We start from the raw sequence: 19,891 nt of genomic DNA on the forward strand, positions 1-19,891 counted from the left end.
AAAACTGAAACACAATACATGGCACTGATCTGTCGTCTTGCCTGACAGAGCAGTGCCATGGTTTGTGAGATTGTCTGTGAGATGGTCTGTGCTGTTTGTGAGATGGTCTGTGGTTTGGAGGATGATCTAGTACTGCACAGAACATCATACAGAATAAAAGAAACATTATTTTGCACTCAGGAAATAGAGATATATGAACTGTATTAATTTAAAGAGCATAATTGATCTACCTCAGAAATAGGATTAGTTTCCATATGCTGCTACAGATGTAGAATTGAAGAACGCTTAGCAGTTGTTTGCAGATTTTAATTCAGAATGGTCTGCAAAGGTAGTGCATCTCGGATAGGGTCCGTATTGCCAGAGGAGACCTTAGGTTCACAATTCTTTTTTTATAAATTATTAAAAAAATGTTATCAGCTCATGGTCTAATTCAACTAGTGTGCATGTACATCATTTTTTGGCAAACCAGAGCTTGACATTCATAATAGAGCAAGTTGGCTATTGCTTTTTATAGAAATCAATAGGACATACCTGCTGTTGCTCCAGGTTGGACTTCCAATGAATAGTAATGTCTGGTTCCCCAGCATGTGACTGTGAAGTGAGTACCCAAACCATGCATAGTCCTTTTCCCCACTGACCATCCAATCAGCTTCCTGAAGAGACAAGCGACCTAAAGAAAAGAAGAGGAAGTTAATTGCCTGTAACTATGGATTACTTAGCCTTGTGGTGCATGCATCTTACAACCATTGATATATGATACTTTGAACTCTGATTGGATGTCCCATTTCAATATCTTGCTTTTAATTACTGAATAATCTAGGAATATTGAAGCTCAATCAGCGATTAGCTTCAGAATTCATGTTTTGTTAAAGTGATCATTGCCTCTTAAGTGATGCTATGCAAACAAATGATGGACAGAATGCTGAATGAATCAGAAATTCACCCGCAGTCAAGAGATCTGGGTTAAATCCATTGTTCTTTTTCTCAACATGCCACCCCAGTTCATAGCAATATGCAAATCAGTCTTGACCCAGTTCCTCGTGGGAACAATCCAGGCGAACTGCCAAGCCAGGTTCCCTGGACCAGAAACAAGCATCCTGGGACTGGTTTGAGGGTAGGGTTGTGCACTGTGTGGCAGACACCGTTAGGTGGCTGCCACACGGTGCAGCTATTTACAGTAACTCCCATTTCTCTATGGGAGCTTGTACTGTGGCCGGTTTCCGACCGCCGCACAGGCTCCCATAGGAAATGGGATTGTGTGACCTCATCATGTGCGGTTGCATCGTAATTGAGGTTTCGGACTGCCGACCTGAGATAACTCACAGTTTCTAAACCATACTAATTAGGGCCATAATGAATAACCATGTAACTTGATCCTAAATTACCATTAAGATGTTCTTGTGACATCACAAATCATGAGGCGGATGGCTGAGGGGTCTGTGAGTTTCAGCAAAACCTAGAAATGGCAATAGAAGACTACATTATGTTTCCTCTATGTACTTTTTAAATTGCGTATGTATTTTGTGGCAGCTTTAGAAGATTGTTTTTTTAAAAGAGAAATGGTTTTGAAAACAGTAAGTGAAAATCTGGAGTATACTGTATGGCTGTCTGTAGAAAAAAGAAGAAAATAATTATGTAGTTAAGAATATCGAATTTTTAAAAAAAGAATTCTTGGCTTTGCTAATGAAAACACATTGTCTGTGTAGAAGGGAGACATGGTCGAAGCTGTTCTATGCAAGGTGCCGCCAAGAATGGGCGCTATTGGAATTAGAATGTTCAGAATTGATTTACTTTTAATGAATAGAAAGTTGACTGAACAATGGGCATTAGTAATGGTACGAAGAATGTTTTAGTAATTTAGGCTATCAATCTGACGATGAAATCCATTCACTCACACATTGTGTGTTTGTTTTTTAATTAACACAAACATGTTAACAAAAACTAACAACTTGTTAGGTGCGATTGACAAATATTTATCACCAGTTAAGGTGCAGTTAATAAATATTTACTACACTTGATAAATATTTATCACCAGTTAAGGTACAGTTAATAAATATTTATTACACTTGATACATATTTATCACCAGTTAAGGTGCAGTCAATAAACATTTATTAACTAGAGTTAATTTCAGCTTATTTTCCATGGTGTACCGATACAGCCATTTTCATTTTGCCCAGGTACGCCCTCAATACAATCAGTTCCACAGCAATCAAATACATATGGTCAGTATGCATGTTTCACCTTTCTTATTCCTATTGGTGCTAGAATAAAAGGCAGCCACCAATCCTCTTTGCTCCCCTCCACCAGGTGCATATGGCGATCCAATAACAAGGTCCTTTAGGCCATCGCCATTGACATCAGCAGACAGGAGTGTCCATCCAAGGTTACAGTATGTTTCCTGAAAAACAGCATTTAGTCAGCTTATGCATTAGCAAGTACACATCAACAAGGATCAATACAATATAAGCGGTGTTTATTCATTCGAGTGGAATTTAAGGCCCTCTGCTTGACCCATAAAGCATTCTACAGAGGGGGAGCTGGAGACATACAAAAGCTGTTTGCCTGGTATGCCCTTCCGAGAAATCTAAGATCCACCAATGCAGGGCTGGTACAAATGTCTAAAATCCGTAGAGCGCGATGGGGAAGTAGGAGTCTATCTCACGGTGCAGCCTCCTTGTGGAACAAAATGCCTATTGCCCAGAGGTTGCTGCCAAACAGACAGCTTTTTAGAAAATCACTTAAAACTTGGCTGTTCCCTCATTAATAAGTAGTACGACTAATAGAGCAGCCTCATCTTACACTCCTCAGCACCAAGACGCCACGGCATTCGAGCGCTTTATAAACCGATTTTATTTTAATATTATTATTATGTGTTTAGTGAGTGTAGTGCTAGCTAGATTCTACAGCACAAAAGAGAGCTATAGAACAAAGAGGCTACATTCTCACATTTTCTGCAAAAACTACTCAACTGAGGGGTGACAAAGTTCTACGTTAGGATTTGTTTTTGACAATTGTTACTTTCTCAATTTGCGCTGCAAATCTAAGCAAGGTATGCACTCACATACAAATGCTTGCCAGGTAACCCTCTTAAGGAATATACTGGGCATCAGCAGAGGGAAAGTGGGAAATTCCTTTTACAATTCCCATAAATAAGGGTAATGTTGGAGCAAGAAAAATGGTGCTTTAGCTGTAATTTTTCACTGGCACATTAAAGCAATTCAGTTCTTAAGCTTGCACAGCTAGAAGCGTCACCAGCCGAAATTAGGTTCAATAATTCTTTCACTAAGGTCAGACATGTCACATAGTGGTGACTTCAGCTAGTCATTATGCACTTAGGTTATTACTGGTCTTGTGTAAGTTACAGGTGGAGGCACATCGATAGTGCTTTCTTTATGGCATCAGATTCCTTTTGATTCCTGCCATGTATCATGTCCAGGTTATTATAGGTGCTTCTGGCATATCATGGCTGCATTTCATGTTGTAATTCTTTTTTGATGTTTTAGTGATTCTACATGTGTCAATTTTATATCCTTTCCTGTAGTGTTACTAGGTCAAAGCATCTCTGGGGCGTGGCTTGCGCATCAAAGAGGATGGCAGCCGACTGACAGAGCTCTGCACTGCATCAGACACTATTGATTTGGCTCTCCATCCTAAGCAACTTGACTGTGACCAAAGTTAGGCACATCTTTATGAAGCCTTGGTGATGATTGGTACACCATTTCTGTCCTCCTTCTTTCTCCTGCTCGGCTGTAAATGCTGATTATGTGTGACTAGCGCTTCCCTTCAGAGATGCGGCAGCCATTTTCTCGTATGTGATTCCTCATTTTTGTCTTTTTTTCTTACAATTCAGCTGTCTCCTGAAAAGCTTTTCTTCAACCTGATATATATGCCATGACTTTTACCACTTCTGTATGTGTTATGGTGAACCTGGATTATTCTGCTATTTCTTCTTTTATGGAGCACCTCATAACCTATTACTTGCAGCCTTATTGGTTACTTGTTGACAGCATTGTTTTCCATTTAATTTAAGTAACTATTTACTATGGCAACCTGCCTTGCTGCCTTGCTGAGTAGAGTTTGTTTGTGACTTGGATGTACTTATTCTTAAAATCCAGCTCTCACTAGTGAGATGATATATATTTCAGAGTGGTGAAATTATAAACACATTTTCTCAAATTGGTGCCCACCTTTCTTTTTTCTCTTGTGAATCCGATAACAATAAAGGACTACACTGATCCTTGTTCCTCAATTTACTTTGCGGAAATTCTTTTTTCCCTCTCTATTTGTTTAAGGGGAATTGTGGAAACTCAAATTGAATTTCAAATCTTACGCAACGGATTCCTATGACTCCATGGATGCTAATTCCCATTCCCTCAGTGATAACATGCCTTCAACCATTCCTAAGCTTAAATCTACAATAAAACTTCAACAAGCTGGTTCTGCTAAAATGCTTAAACAGGATCCCCATCTCCTGACAAATCCACCGCCTCCATACGTATGGAGATTTTATTGGAAGAAATATGAGCTCTTTGTCATTTTGTAGTAGAAACAAATATAAGAATCCAAAATCTGGATGCAAAACGGTCTTCCATGGATTCTCAAGTTGCTGAAGCCGAACAAAGAATTAGCAAAATTTTGAATGAAACTTCCAAGATAGCCACTATGCCGAAAGAAATCCATTCTCTTCAAAAACATTCTGAGAATTTGTAAAATAGGACTCAGCATAATAATCTCTGCATTTATGGCCTCTCGGAGGATATTGAAGGCAAAAATCCAGTTTCTTTCTTTGCCATTTTTCTACCACAGCTTTTGGAATTTCCTAGCTCTACAGTTCTCAGCATCCAAAGAGCTCATTGACTTGTCCATATAAATTTTATCAGGCTTCTTAATTTAAACCCAAAGGAGTTATGATCTTATTTCTAGAATATACAGATCTTCTCTTGGTTTTACAGGCTGCAAAATCTAAGAAATAATTACTGTGGTCTGGATCCAAACTTTTTGTTACACAGGGTGTTGCCAAATTTAGAGCTGATAGATAGAAGGGGTTTCTTTCTCTTCATCCAGAATTGAGAATCTTAGGTGCTTGTTTTCGTCTGCTTCATTCATGCATTTTCAAGGTCACTTATAAGGACAAATCCCATACCATTGAGGGATCTTCGCAATTGAAGACATTTGTTCAAAACAATTCCAGTGCTTCTCGGAGTTAGCTGGTCCTTCTTGTTGTTGATTCCAGTTCATATGTTGTATTTGTCTTGATATGTGTTTCCCATTCTTTATAAATTGAAGTTCTTCAGATTTAGTTTTGGTTACCTCTTCTTTTCTTTATTTTAGTGCTCTACGTATTTTTCTCCTATAACATTATCTTTTTCTCATTTCAGGTCTGGCTGTTTTGTATCATCCTTTGTCATCATGTTGTCATTGCTGTTTACAGTTTCCCAGTGCATGTGGTTCCTTGACTCTCATCCTTATGATTTGTTGCCATGCCTCCTCCCCCTATTTTCTGATTCACACAGGTATATTTTTCAGTTCCCACTTGAGTGGCATGTACTGTTTTCTTCTTCATTTTCATGTTTTCCCCTTCATCCCCTTCATCCCCTTTCCTTTTTTTCTATATTGTACATCCCCTTTGCACCTCCTATGTTCCTATCCTTGTTACTCTGTTTCTCTCTCCCTATTTCCTACATTTACCTTTTTTTAGGCTCATTGTATTTTTCTCCATATTGCACGATGGTTAAAATTCAGAGCCGTCCCATAGAATGGTAAAGGTTTAAACCAACCCATTGAGGGACACCAAATTCTTTCTCACTTGGTACTATGTAAACCTGATTTACTTCTCCTTCAGGAGACCTATGTTGCAAATACAGAAGTGCAGAAACTGAAACAATCCTGGGTAGGCACAGTTCTTGTCTCTCTCACGCACAATTAGAAGAATGGTGTTGTTATTCTTTGTAGAACAAATAGATGTTTCTGCTCTTTCCCAAGACATAGATCCTAATGGTAGATGGATTGTTGCTAAAATTTCTGTAAATAAAATTCCTATAACAGTTTTTAATGTTTATGGTTCAACCCAGAATGATCTTGCATTTTGGAATCATATTGGAAAAAAATGTCTCCAATTTGACTATGAGACTTCTGTTCTTGGTTGCGACTACAGTCAAATTGTTGACCCTTTTCTTGACAGACAATCATTGGTTAAGGTTATTCCGTACAAAATGCACAAACAATTCTATTTGTTTATGACTTACAGATCTTTAGTAGACTCATGGAAATGATGTAATCCCACAGCTTGTGAATATACCTTCTTCTTCCCTGTTCATAGGTCTCTTACCAGACTGGTCTGTTCATTTGTTAGTAAACACCTTTCTCGAACACTTACTAAAGTAGAGATTGAACGGGTATTTATTTCAGATTATGCCTCGGTTGTAGCTGATTTTGATTTACTCCCTATCCAGACATCCTCTAACAGATGGAAATTTAATAACTCCTTACTATCTGATGCCCAATTTTCCTCTTACTTTACAGTATTCACCACTGACCTTTTCTCCATACATGAGTAACCTCTTGTACATCCACAATTACTGTGGGACTACTTTAAGGCTACTGCACGTGGCTTTATTATTGAGTATGACACACTTGCCCAACTTTACACTTTATTTACCAATATTAAAAAAACGGAACATAAATACTACTCTTCTAAATCCAATGATGTCCTGCATGATTTAGCTGCTGCCAAATCACACTTTATCAAAATTTCCTCTGACAATTCTCCTACCTGCCTGTTAAAAAGTAGTTCTAGATACTATGGGGGTTGAAATAAAGTAGGCAAATGTATGACCAATTATCTTAAAGTAAAGCACCATAGCAAAATAGAATTCTTACAATCTAATACAGGAATTGCACTATATAAAGACTTGGATATTCCTAATGAGTTTGTGAACTTTTATAAAATGCTTTATACCCCGGAATTTAATACTCACGAAATAGATACTGATTATTTTCTTGCCTTAATTTTGATAGAAATGAAACCTGTTACACCACCCTGGCACAGAACACGCCAATGCAGATGGTCTGTCCAGGTTCTTCCGCCTTAGTGAAGAGAACTCCCAGGTGGTTGGGTAGTTCTCCCTACTTTCAGTTGGAGGGGACATGTGTTAGACCTCGCATCTTTTGACGTATTTCCCCTGTCTTTTTACTTTCTGGCCTCCTGTTTTCAATGGTATGTTAGACTTCGTTTTGCTGGTTTAGTGCCTCTGCTCACTTTCTCATTGCTGTTCAGTGTTAAAATGGAAGTGCTCCTACTGTAAACTGTGTTTATGGATTGGTGTTTCCATGTTTGGCTTATTTAATTTACTTCTTAGTCCCTAGTATAGTGCACTGTGTGTGCCCAGGGCCTGTAAATCAAATGCTACTAGTGGGCCGGCAGCATTGATTGTGCCACCCACAGAAGCAGGCTTTCAAAGCTGTATCAGACTGGCAACTGCAGTGTCTGCACACAGTTTTTACTGCCATGTCGACCTAGCAAGTGCCTCCACTTGCCAGGCCCTAAACTTCCCTTTTCTTACATGTAAGGCACCCCTTAGGTAGGCCCAAGGTACCCCAATGTTTAGGGTGCAGTTTATGTGAAAGGCAGGACTAGTCCTGGTGTGTGTGACATGCCCTGATAGTGAAATACTGCCAATTTCGTTTTTCACTATTGACAGGCTATCTGTCCCATAGGCTATCATGGGAGTTGCTTTGTAACATCTTACAAGCTTAACTTTTGAGTGGGGCAAGATCGAGAAATACAGTTTAGTATGCCTGAACTCAGGATTTGAAAATATATCTCTTAGTAAAGATGATTTTAATATTATGTGTTTGAAAATACCACTTTTAGAAAGTGGGTATTTTCTTGCCTAACCATTCTGTGTGCCTCTGCTGGTTTGTGTATTGACTGTCTGGTTTTGGAGTGACAGGGGCTCAGAATGTGCATTCACTGTAGACAGCCACAAGGTGAGTTGAGGTGTGTCCTGCCTTTCCTAGGTGACTCATAGTTCGGCTGAGTAGGCCTGATCTACATTTACAGTGGTGGGCGGAGTTTTCACTAGCACCTATATAGGCAGTGTCCCCTCAGCACAATAATGTCTATACCTCCTGTAGTGAAACTGGGCTAGAGTGGCCAGAACTGATTTGGACTGGGCTCAGAGACCCTTTCCACAAAGGGAACAAATAGTAAATGTGGTATAAATACCGGGGCCCTGACCCCAGGACTTTGGAGCTCTTTTGGATCCAGGAACCTGACAAGAAGAAGAGCTGGAGAAGCTGCGAGGAAAAACACCACTTTGCTGTGTGCTTTGCTGTGTTGGCCTGCAGTGGCTGCTTCTGTCTTGGGCAGAGAAAGGACTAGACAGAACTTTTTGCAACTTCTTTGTTTGACTTTCTCCAAGGGCTTGAGGTAGAGCTTGCCCCTTGTTCAAGAAGTCTCAGGAACAGCAAAGACTTCAAGCTCTTCTGCTACCATCAATGGGAACAGTGTGTTTTGTGCAACAGAAGAAAAAGCGACCGAACGCCTTCAACGATGCTGCTACCGGTTCCGTGTCCTGAAGGCACTGCACTTCGCAGCACAACCCTGGTGTCACCAACAACACTGACACTGCCACGAGCCACTGCTTGCACCGTGAACTGTAGGCACCACTTTTCTCACCGCCCCGCTTCATGCTGCCACCCTGCTATCTCCAAAGACGCTGCTCTACGCTGACATTGACGTCGCTGCTTGCACCGGGGTTTGAGGGCACCGCTCATAAGTTACACGATGCACTGCCCCATCCCACACCTCAGCCTTGGCATACCGGCACCATCAACTCCAGTTCGTCAGCTGATGACAGCGCTTTAGCAACTATGACAGCACTGCCTGCACTGTGACCTGCTAGCACCGCAACAAGCACCGCACTACTTCACACTGCATCCCTGGTCTCACTGATGCTGCTGGATGCCATCACCTAGCTACGGCCTGCACCACGACCTGAAAGCACCACACGCTGCTGCACTTCGCACCACAGTCCCGACACCCGCCGACACCAGCACTCCTGCCTTCACTCGCACAGAGTTTGATCTGTAACGTGTTAGACTTTAAGGGCCCGACGACTCCTGCACCGACCTCCGGAAACAATGCCGGCACTTTGGAGCTCACCGCGAGGTCCCTCAATGCCCTACATTTCTAAAGATACTCTTTTGCTGGTCTTCCCATTACCGTAGCTGGCCGGTGACACCATGGTCAACTGGAACTGTTTGGATTTGTTGTTCATGCCACTGTAATAGCCCCAGACAGAGCTATTGACTTCAAGGAACTGTATTTTAAGTCTCATTTTGCTTATTGATATTCCTAAGAACTGTTTGATGGATTTCTCTAATTTTTGGTCTTGTTTTGCACAGATAACATATTGGATATTTTTCTAAAACTGGTATGATGTCCTTTTGTAGTGTTTTCACTGTATTACTGTTGGTTATGTGCAAATGCTTCACACACTACCTCTGAGATAAGCCTGACTTCTCGTGCCAAGCTATCAAGGGGGTGAGCAGGTAATATTTTAGTTGTGTATCCCCCTTATCCTGATTGGGAAGAATGGTCCCTATTTGAGAACCCATTTCTAACATAACCCAAGCCTGGATATTCGTTGTTTAGATTGAGATACATTCCTTATTGAAATAGTTTCTGCCCTTTATCTATTACAAAAAGGTAACATTTCTGGTTCTGATGGGTTTATTGATGGGTTTTCTGTTGAATTTTATTCCTACTTCTCTTTTATTCCATTACCAAAAATGCTAAATTTATTTCATTTATTTCAAAGGTACATTTTAGAAGCTGCCATTTGTCAGCAAAAACTCTACTTTATTCAAAAACGATATGCCCATTTCCTTGGCCAATGTTGACTTTAAAATGTTTGTTGAGTCTTTTTTGCCCCACTTTTTTGGCCCGAACAAGCTGGTTTCATAAAAGTCTGATGGGCCGTGATAATACTAGATTATTCTTTAATGTCTTAAGTAAACCATTGGCTCTTGATTATCCTTTAGCAGCTAATAATGTTGACGCTGAAAACACTTTTGATAGACTTGATTGGACCCTTATGCTTAAAGTTTTGCAGTGGACTGGCTTTGGTCAAAAAATTCTCTGCATAATCTCTGCTCTATATGACTCCCCGAAAACATGTGTCATAATCAGTGGTGCAATTTCTCATTATGTTACTCTTCACAGGGGTGTCTATCAAGGTTGCGCCTGGTCTTCACTATCACTTATGCTCACATTAGGACTGTTTCCTTGTAAGATTAGGCAAAATCCACTGATATCTGTCTTCCAATATGGCACACATCATTCAAAACATGCAGTTTATGTTGACAAAATTATTCTTTTTTTTAAAATCCTAAGTTTCCACTAATGGCTCTATCGCAGGATATTCTTACTATTTCACAAGTCTGTCCGTACAAAATCAACTTGGATAAAAAGAATTCCTACCCCTGAACAAATATTGTACCAAACAACTACTTGCACCCTCAGGTTTTACCTGGACCCTTACAAAAATCAAATATTTAGGCATATGATTCTCTAACTCCATTGACTCTTCTGTCTCCCTTACCCTTAGAGACCTTTAACTTAGAACTGAAATCCTACTTTCACTTGGACTCTCCTATTCTCATCCTTGTGGGGCCCTCTGGATTCAATCAAGCAGTGATTTCTGCTATTTTTCTTTATGCCTTATGTATGATAACTGTCTATTTTCCATTCCCTCTTAGCACAGCTTTAATGGAATAAGAAGAGAACTCACATTTCCTTATTTAACTTTAAAGATTAGAACTAAGGGTGGAGTCAACATCCCAGACTTTTAGCAATCTCATAAAGCTGTTTGACTTTGGTTGACTGTAGACAAATCTCCTATTTATTCCTTCTTATTCCCAAAATATATTTCTCGTTCGTCTAATTTATCACACCTTTCTTCTCCAATCTTTGAACATCTTTGTAAAATATTACCCTCTCACATCACTACACACTCACTAAAATGAAATACCTTCCTCCTAATGTCCATTTGGTATAATAATCCTAGTAAACTTGGAGGTTTATGTTATTGCTAATGCTCAATTTCCTTTCCCCAGTTTTAACACCAGGATCGGACTGGGAACCAAAACCGGCCCTGGCAAAGTGCTCGGCCGGCCGCCCGGGGCTTGGGGAGGCCGCCGAGCTCTTTGCCAGGGCCGGGTTTCGGCCGATTTTGTTACGGCCCTGTAACAAAAACGGCCCCAGGGGCCCAAACCCGCCCCCCACCCGTGCGGCGCACCGGGGGATTACCCGGTGCCCGCTACGGCCAGTCCGGCCCTGTTTAACACAAATGTAACTGTCCTTAATCTTTTCAAATCTAATTATGTCTGTTAGTTAATGCACATTTAGATGTTTTTATAACTATGTCTGGGTGTACTTCTGGCAATGTTGGAGACCAGTCACTACTTCAACTTTTATGTACTAAACCCAAAGCCTCTCTTCTTTATAAATCTTTGATCTACACTTCATATTCCCAAATTAAAACCACTTTAGAAACCCTTTGGGAGGCTGACTTAGGATACTTCTGCTCCACTTACCTTTGGAGTAAGCTTTGGTGTAAAATTCATAAAACCTCTAGGAAAAGTACTCTTACCCAGACACTATTTTCTGTCTATAATAGACTTCACTACATCCCACTCTCCATCTACAAATTTCCCACAACTACTGATGTGCGATGTTGGTCTTGCCCATGTTCACATGGTGCTCTCAGACGTGTGTTGTTTTTATGTCCCATTACTTTATGTTTTGGGCAGAAGGTTTGGACACACATTAACCATATCTTTCACACATCTATTCCATTTAGTTTATGGAAATTGTGTGATCTTATGATTACTGCCAACTGGAAATGTACGTCTAATATTTCAGATAAAGCATGTTGGTTTATAGTATGTTAGCATCATAGATTAGTTGGAGCTTATACTGAGTCCATTCTTGGGTGACCCAATAGGGATCTAATATGGCAATCCCTTACACCATATATAACACAGTTAGTACCATTTTTACTTAAAATCAGACTTCATGTCCTGACACCTTAAAACTCCCTGAATTATTTATGATCATATTTTAATTGTATGTATTTTATTATTATTGTTGGTTTGCTTATGCCTCCATTACATTGTGTTTCTTACTGATCAATCTGTGACATTGCATATATTGTTGCACCTATGTTTCCCTCCCCCTCCCCTTCTTTTCACCCTTCTTCCAAAAAAAAGAAATGCATCCCCCAAAATGAGCTAGCATTTTATATACAAAGCTTGCAACTTTTTCCTATTTTTATTCCATAATATACTGATTTACTCTTATTCCGGCCAGGTTGTCCCAGAGTTGTAGAACCCAGTCGAGCCCGTGGTACAATGACAACCTGGCCTTGGCCCGAAAAACTTGTAAAACCATGGAACGGGCATGGAGACGGCACTATGATCCAGCTCTGAAAGTACAATATCAAGTAGCCCTTAAGAATTATAATAAATTAATCCAGAAGAGCTGCCTATTTTGCAGATAAAATTAGAAACAGCAATAACCCAGCAACATGTGTCTTTGCCTTGCTTAAAGATCTAAAATCCTCCGGGTAACCTAAAGCATCCCCTCTTTTCTCTAATCAGCAATGCGAGGTCTTCGCCGCTTTTTTCATTAAGAAGGTCGAGGACATTTACAGAACTTTCCCCCACACTGTGATTAAAACAGGCCCTCCCTTCTACCCAGCAGCGCTCCCACACTGTTTGCTTTTCCGGCAACGGGTTTATTGCTTTCTTTTCACCCTCCCTCTTTGGTTAGATAATAGTCGCTGCAACTACATATCCCATAATGCAATATGCCGCACCCTTCGGACCTCTATCCCGCTCTAAAACCCCAGATCCCATATTTCCATCTACTTAATGTTTTATGTGTGATAACAAACACAATTTCATAACTGCATGGATAGAGGTCCGAAGGGTGCGGCATATTGCATTAATGGGATTCAATGGTGTACTTGATCCCAAGTTGCAGGCACGTTTTGAAGTATCTCTGCTGTATCACCCTCATCAGGCGAGACCATTGAGGCATCTGTCCTGCTCTAGGGTCACTAATCTTTCTGTAGATTATAGGGCAGGATATGAAATTATGCATATTCCAGAAAATGCCATGTCACCTGCTCAAGTATAGTACATTAAAGATAAGGTGGTGATTGGCTCACACACTTTGATAGGTTCGTTTGGAGTAAATTGAAAAGCAGACTAATTTTTGGAGCAAAAACAGAGCCCACATAGTGATTTGGGAAATTTAGACAACGACATTAAGCCTAACACACACCAGTTGGGACCAGCTAGGCAAAATGTAACAACTATGCCAACCCCCGAAGCAATCTGACTCCATGCCAATATTAAAAAAAGAGGGCAACACCCAAGACTTTATATGTGGCAATGGTGCAGAAATTAATGGAAAGGAAGTGACTTCAAGACCTTTCTGCAACACATCTGAGCAATGCAAGCATAAACTTGTGGCATTTCCCAAATGGACTGGGTTTCATTTTCACTAAAGGTGATAGTTGTACCATGGCATGTAACATTGAGGTAAACTGTGTCACGTTAAGTTAGTTTTACGCAGGGCACAAGTCCTAAAACAAGCATTGAAAATGCAATAGGCCTTGCCTTTTATTAAGTTAAAGACATTTGCTTTGCTATATAATACCATTAGCAAAGCAAATGGCTTTAACTTAATAAAAGGCGATGCCTATTGCATTTTCAATGCTTGTTAAACTTGTCAACACAATCCACACAAATACCCTCCACACCATGCGACATAATTCCAATCAGCATAAGTTCACTCAATGCCACACACTTCCATGTCACACATTTCAAGCTAAACATTTGCATTTCACACCACATAATTCAACAATAAACAACACAATTCAGCTCAACCACACACTTACACAACACGCAACATACATCCAATCCACACCACAAAACTCCACAACATGCAACAAAATTCAACAACACACCACATAATTAAACTCCACTACATACCACTCTACAACTCAAAATACCATTCCACATAATTACACTCCATGACACACATTCCCAGTCCACAAAATTCCAGTATACTTAATACCACATAATTATAACCAGACAATTCCACTGCACACCATGAATCCTCTTCACACCACACAATTCCAATACTAATAATTCTAATCCAACCTACACAATTGAACTCCACACCACATACATTCACTCCACTCAAAACCAAAACTACAGGGCAATCATCATTTAGAATATCAATAGCTTTAACTCTCACAAAGGCGAGACCTATTGCATTGCAAATGCTTGTTTTTAGGACTTGTGCCCTGGCAAACATGGCTTTAGTTTGGCTGTCTTCCAGCTGAAATCGCCTCTGCTCAATAGAAGTCAACGGGGGAAATATTTTCTCCAGATTATTGTTTTTAAATCTCCCACTTTCCCCTTTTATAAAGTTTGTATTATTAAACTGTAAATGTTAAACACTTTAAAATATGTTCTATCGCTGTGCTAATAATCCCTGACTGATAGTTAAAGCGAATAAAGACAGAAAGGGCATGTTCAAAATGAATACAGAATATTTCATATAAAGTTCTACTTAAGAATGAGGTCGGGACCTTTGTAGAATATTAAAGCGTGAATAGATTGGCGGTATTTTTCTCTGGGAAAGGTGTTGTATACTCACTCAATATGGCCGACTATTTTCCATTAAACAGATGATTCGCCATTGTAGCTCCCGATTTCAATACTTGCCAATGAAATCTTGAACGAGGCTTGCAACGCACAGCCAGCTGCTAGAGCGACGGCGGGAGTTACAACTGGGTATACTTCCTGTTTTGTGAACCTGAACTATTTGAAACCGAAAGTTACTGCTGTTTCCCGCCCCCTCACAGATAGCGCCGGGCTGCTGCTCCGCAATACTTGTTCCGTCCCGGTAATCGGGATCACCGGGTGCGCCAGACACAGACAACGCGAAGATGGCAACCCCAGCAAAGCGACTGGCTTCTCATGCTAATGAGGTGCCACTGCCCGACCCGGTGCCCAGCACTAGTAGTGGCAAAAGCCGGGATAAGAGAACATCCAGTGGTCAAGAAACCATCGTACTGGGCAAGAACTCCGCACGCGCCCAAGGTTTTGTGGAGGGATCTATCATGAGGGTTCGCATGGAGAACTTTCTGTGAGTCATTTGGTGTAAGGAAAGGGTAGTGTACGTAGACTTAACTTCTGCGCCATCATCACCCATCCCGTTGTGTGCTGCCCCCACTCAACACACCTCCTAGAGTCCCGTGACCCCTATGCCTAAATGGTTCTATGGCCCCATCATAGAGTCCCAAGGCCTCTCCTATTGAGAGCTGCGACCCCATCCCACATTGCAGAATGACCCCATCAAATACCCAACACGCTCAGTTTTGTCTCGATGGGTAGTCTTAATCTGTGCAGAGTTAATATAGGCAACTTGACAGTTACTTTAAAGATGTACACGCTCAATATATAAAACAAGTGTACAGTGAAACAGCACAAAACTCACAGAAACGTGCAGCACATCAAGGCCCCCTCGGAGAGCATGTCAGGAGCCGCGAACGCGTGTGCGGGAATGGCATGGCAGAGGGGTGGAGTCTCGCCACGCCTGGCTGAGCTAAGCCACGGTTGGCTTTCACTTTCGTCCTTCGCAAGGCTTTCTTGTCTTTATGGGGCCATATGTTTGAAACACATGGCCCCATAAAGATAAGAAAAGCTTTCACGACAAACGTAAAGGAACCGAGCCAGTCCAACTGGGACAGCTCTAAAAGAGAAACGTTTTTTTCCCAACATGCTCTTTTCCATTGGCTGGCCACCGTTTAGCATAAACGGTGACGCCAGCCAATGAAAAAGAGGGGCGGGGCTTAAAGCCCACTAGAGAAATCTACTCTAAATCATTAAATCTCGCCAGCGAGACTGCGCATGTCTGCGTAGTCTTACGCCAGGCGAGACCTAAAAAGAAATGGGGGATGCAGACGTCATGACAGGAAGTGATGTCTTGATAGGTGGCTTGCACCATCAGACTCATTGCCTCCCCTCGCTCACCCCTTAGATGAGATTGCATCAGAGCAGCCAGCGCGTGAGCAGCCTTCTGATTGAGCTCCGATCTCGCCCCAGAGAGGCCAAAGAGTGAATGTGTGGCTTCATTTGCTCCAGTTATCGAGCTCCCGGTAAAATAAATGGGGGGACGCTGTCCACCCGCGTGGTATCCCGACTCGAGTCCTGGTTTTACACATGTACAGAACGTTCCAGAATGTACTGAATGAGGCAACCAAGAAAGGTGCCAAAGCAAGGCAATTCATAAGAGTGGATCCAAACAGGAGTCTACCCTTGGACTCTGCCAAAAATTGTAACCTGGGCCTCGTTAAGAAAGTGGTGGATGTTGAGCACAGGTAGCGAGAAGGGACCTTTCCTAAAATGTATTTAATCAGATAGTTATAAACCTGCTTGGTAAGGCACTTTGGAGCACATTGCCAGTGGCCCATAGCTTCCGGCGAAAGAAGTCATCGGGCCCATCAGAATTGAAAGTTTTGTATCTTTACTGAAAGTGACCTAAGTCTCTGTGTCAATGTACGAGGGAAACCATTCAGGAATCAGTATGGAAACACTGGTTTGTGCATGTTGCTCTCCAAAATCGTGTAACCCCCAATTTCCCCTGCCCTAGAAATCCCCATGAACGTCAGTAACTGTAATTCAAGGGCAGAGACTAACAGTGATTTTATCTTGCCACTCATAATGAGGCCCTTGTAGATGAGGTGCTGAGTCATGACGTTAACTTTGGCCTCTGGTGGCAGCCACAGGATTTATTTTACTATGGCCAGGATGAGTTCATAAATGTTCAGCCAATAAGTTGTCTGTGTGCCTTAGTCAGCTCTCTCTGAAATAGCTTAGACCACAGTCACCGAGCACAATGCACATTGAGTAAGTAATCATCTGTAAAGCCCAACGAATGTCGAGGCGTCTTGGAGCTAAAAGTAACGCGTAACATGTGCTTCATCTGAGACGGGGAGCAGTTACTAATTACCTGGACTGAAATAACCAAGGGGCATATTATCAAGAAACAACGTTAAAATTATCGCCGGTTTAGCGGCAAAGCAGCGATAATGGGCTTGATAATATGCCCTGGAGAATTCCAATAGAAGTCCATGTCCTGGTGTGAACATGGGGTTCTATTGGAATTCTCCAGGGCATATTATTAAGCCCATTATAGCCGTTTTAGCGGTAGTTTTCTGCCGCTAAACCGGCGATAATTTTAACGCCGTCCTTGATAACATGCCCCCAAATCTTAATCATCTTCCTGAACAGGAGTCTTTCTGACTGTAATCTAGTTACAACCGGCAGTGCGTACCAAAGCTTAGCTGCCAGATGGGAGAGACTTCTTCCCCCGCCATCTTGTCCTTCGAATTCCAGGGACCTGAACCCTCCCTCGGCTGATCTTAGGTCCCGCCGCAGGACGGATGTATGATGTTACAACGCATGCTGTTACAACGCATGCTGTTACAACGAAAGTTTTACAACGCGAGTGCATTGACAACGCAGTACATTACAACGCAAGTCTTTACATCGACTTGCACTAGATGGCTTGCTAACATTAAAAAAGTGTCATTTACTATTCCAACTCCAGTCCACGTAACAGTAGGGAAGGTGTGGGGATAGTAAACTAACAGTTTCGTTGTAATGGTAGTGCGTTGTAAAAGTTGCGTTGTAAAGGTTGTTCCCCGCCGCAGGACATGCCAGGAAAAAGGTTTCTGTAGATCCCGAGGCCCTCCACCGTATAGAGCTTTATGCACCAGGCAAAGAGCCTTAAATTCAATTCCTTACTGGACCGGTAGTCAGTGGAGGTCCCTAATGCTATCGGAAATGGGATGAAATTTAGGGATATTTAGCAGCATCCATGCTGCGGCATTCTGTAAGAACTGGAGTTTTGATAGTTGACGTTTGTCGATGCCAAGGAAGAGAGCGTTGCAATAGTCAATTCTGGAAAGAATTAAGGCGACTATTACGGTTTTTCTCAGTACTTGTGGAGCATTCATTTGTTGTCATCTAACCTTCTATTTATAGAGACAATAAGCGCTGCTGTTAGACTTGCTACTGCAATTTAAGGCAGACCTCAATGAAGCAGTCTCCTTTGACTAAACCTGGAGCTGGCTTTAACATCTTTTTGTGAAGGCAACACTAAGAGAGCATCCAGGTTCACCCCTAGACTTTTTTTTTTTAACTTGCAGCACTGCCCAATGCCAATTCTTCATATATGAGGCCCCATGTGACCACAACATAACATTTTAAGTGTACCTGCCACATAAAAAAGGCATTGTGTACGAAACGAGTTCAATGTAAAAAGCACATAAATGTATCAAACATGCACGATTTAAAAAACATTGTATTGTATTGTACTTGCATTTATATAGCGCTTACTACCCCTGACGAGGCGTCAAAGCGCTTTTTCGGCGAGTAGAACGCTACTCCGGGACCCATAGAGGATTAGTGTTGAATTAATATAGTGAAACATAAAAGTTAATTTTAAGTGTTGGAGAGGTTAGTCAGTTATTTGGATTCAGAAGGATAGCAGAAGGATAGAAGAGGTAAAGGTTTGTATTTATATAGCACTTGTTACTCCTGATGGGTTTTTTATTTTTATTTTGGCGAGTAGCACGCTACTCCAGAAACCCATAAAGGACTAGTGGTGAATTAGTATGGTGAAATATGAAAGTAAGTTGAGTGGTGGATATTAGTCAGTTATTTGGAGTGAGAAGGATAGCGGAGGGATAGAAGGGGAAGAAAGGTTTGCATTCATATAGAACCTGTTACCCCTGATGGGTGTTGAAGCACTTTTCAGGTGAGTAGCACGCTACTCCGGAACCCATAAAGGATTCGTGTTGAAAATTAGTATAGTGAAATATGAGGTAATTTGAGTGGTGGATATGTTATTCAGTTATTTGGATAGAGAAGGGTAGGTGGCGGGATAGAAGAGGGAAAGAGGTTTGTATTTCTATAGCGCTTGCTACCCCTGATGGGATTTTGAAGTGCTTTTTTGGCGAGTAGCACACTACTCAGGAACCCATAGGGATTAGTGTTGAATTAGTATAGTGGAATATGGAATTTGAGAAGTGAACATGTTATTCTGTTATTTTGATTGAAAAGGATAGTGGAGGGATAGGAAAGTGAAGGATTTGGATTTTTGTTTTTGGGAGGTCATAGCAGTAGGAGGAGGCTTTTGGGTGAGTAAAAAGGGGTTTTGGAGGGGAAGAGTCAGAGGGAAGAGTTTAGAAAGGTTTGTTATGCAGGATTGGTATAGTAAAAGAGGTGTCACTTGACGCAAGGAGGGGTAGAGTAGGGGAGAGTCTAGAAAGGGTTATTTTGGCGATCATAATAGTGGTATGGGCTTTGGGATAAATGAGAGAGTGGATGTAGAGGATATATTGATAGATGTATAGGGTGAGATATCGGGTAGTGCATTGGAAAGAGTAGTAGAAAGAAGTTTCAGATGAGTCAGAAAGTTGGGCTAGAAGATATATTGGGAGAAATATAGGCTGAGAAATAGGGTAGTGCATTGGAAATGCTAAATTAGAAGAAAGTGATAAATATATAGATCCATAAGTACATTGAAAGTATATAAATGCACAAAGAAGGTAAGTATATGTAGATTAAAAATATTGCTAGAGGTACAGGATGAGAAATATGGTAGTGCATTGGATATGCTTTTTTAGGAGAAAAAAAACAAACATACAGATCCAAGTACATGGAAGGTACATAGATGCTCAATGGAAGCAAGTATATGTAGACCAAAGATGATTTTTTGTTTCCAACATAATTATT

General features: G+C 41.2%; 1 protein-coding gene across 2 annotated transcripts in view; it reads right to left on the reverse strand.

Moving 5' to 3' along the window:
- The window catches only part of GPLD1 (glycosylphosphatidylinositol specific phospholipase D1), a 513,772-nt gene that overhangs the window by 147,525 nt on the left and 346,356 nt on the right, over positions 1-19,891 (reverse strand). For both annotated transcript variants that reach the window (XM_085605993.1, XM_085605992.1), the window contains 2 exons: positions 2,243-2,399; positions 532-670 (listed from right to left, as the gene is read on the reverse strand). In XM_085605993.1, coding sequence (XP_085462119.1) covers positions 532-670; positions 2,243-2,399 — 296 coding nt within the window. The remainder of the gene's footprint in view (positions 1-531; positions 671-2,242; positions 2,400-19,891) is intronic.

This window comes from Triturus cristatus, chromosome 5_1, assembly GCF_964204655.1.
Source record: "Triturus cristatus chromosome 5_1, aTriCri1.1, whole genome shotgun sequence".
Classification (NCBI taxonomy): Eukaryota; Metazoa; Chordata; class Amphibia; order Caudata; family Salamandridae; genus Triturus; species Triturus cristatus.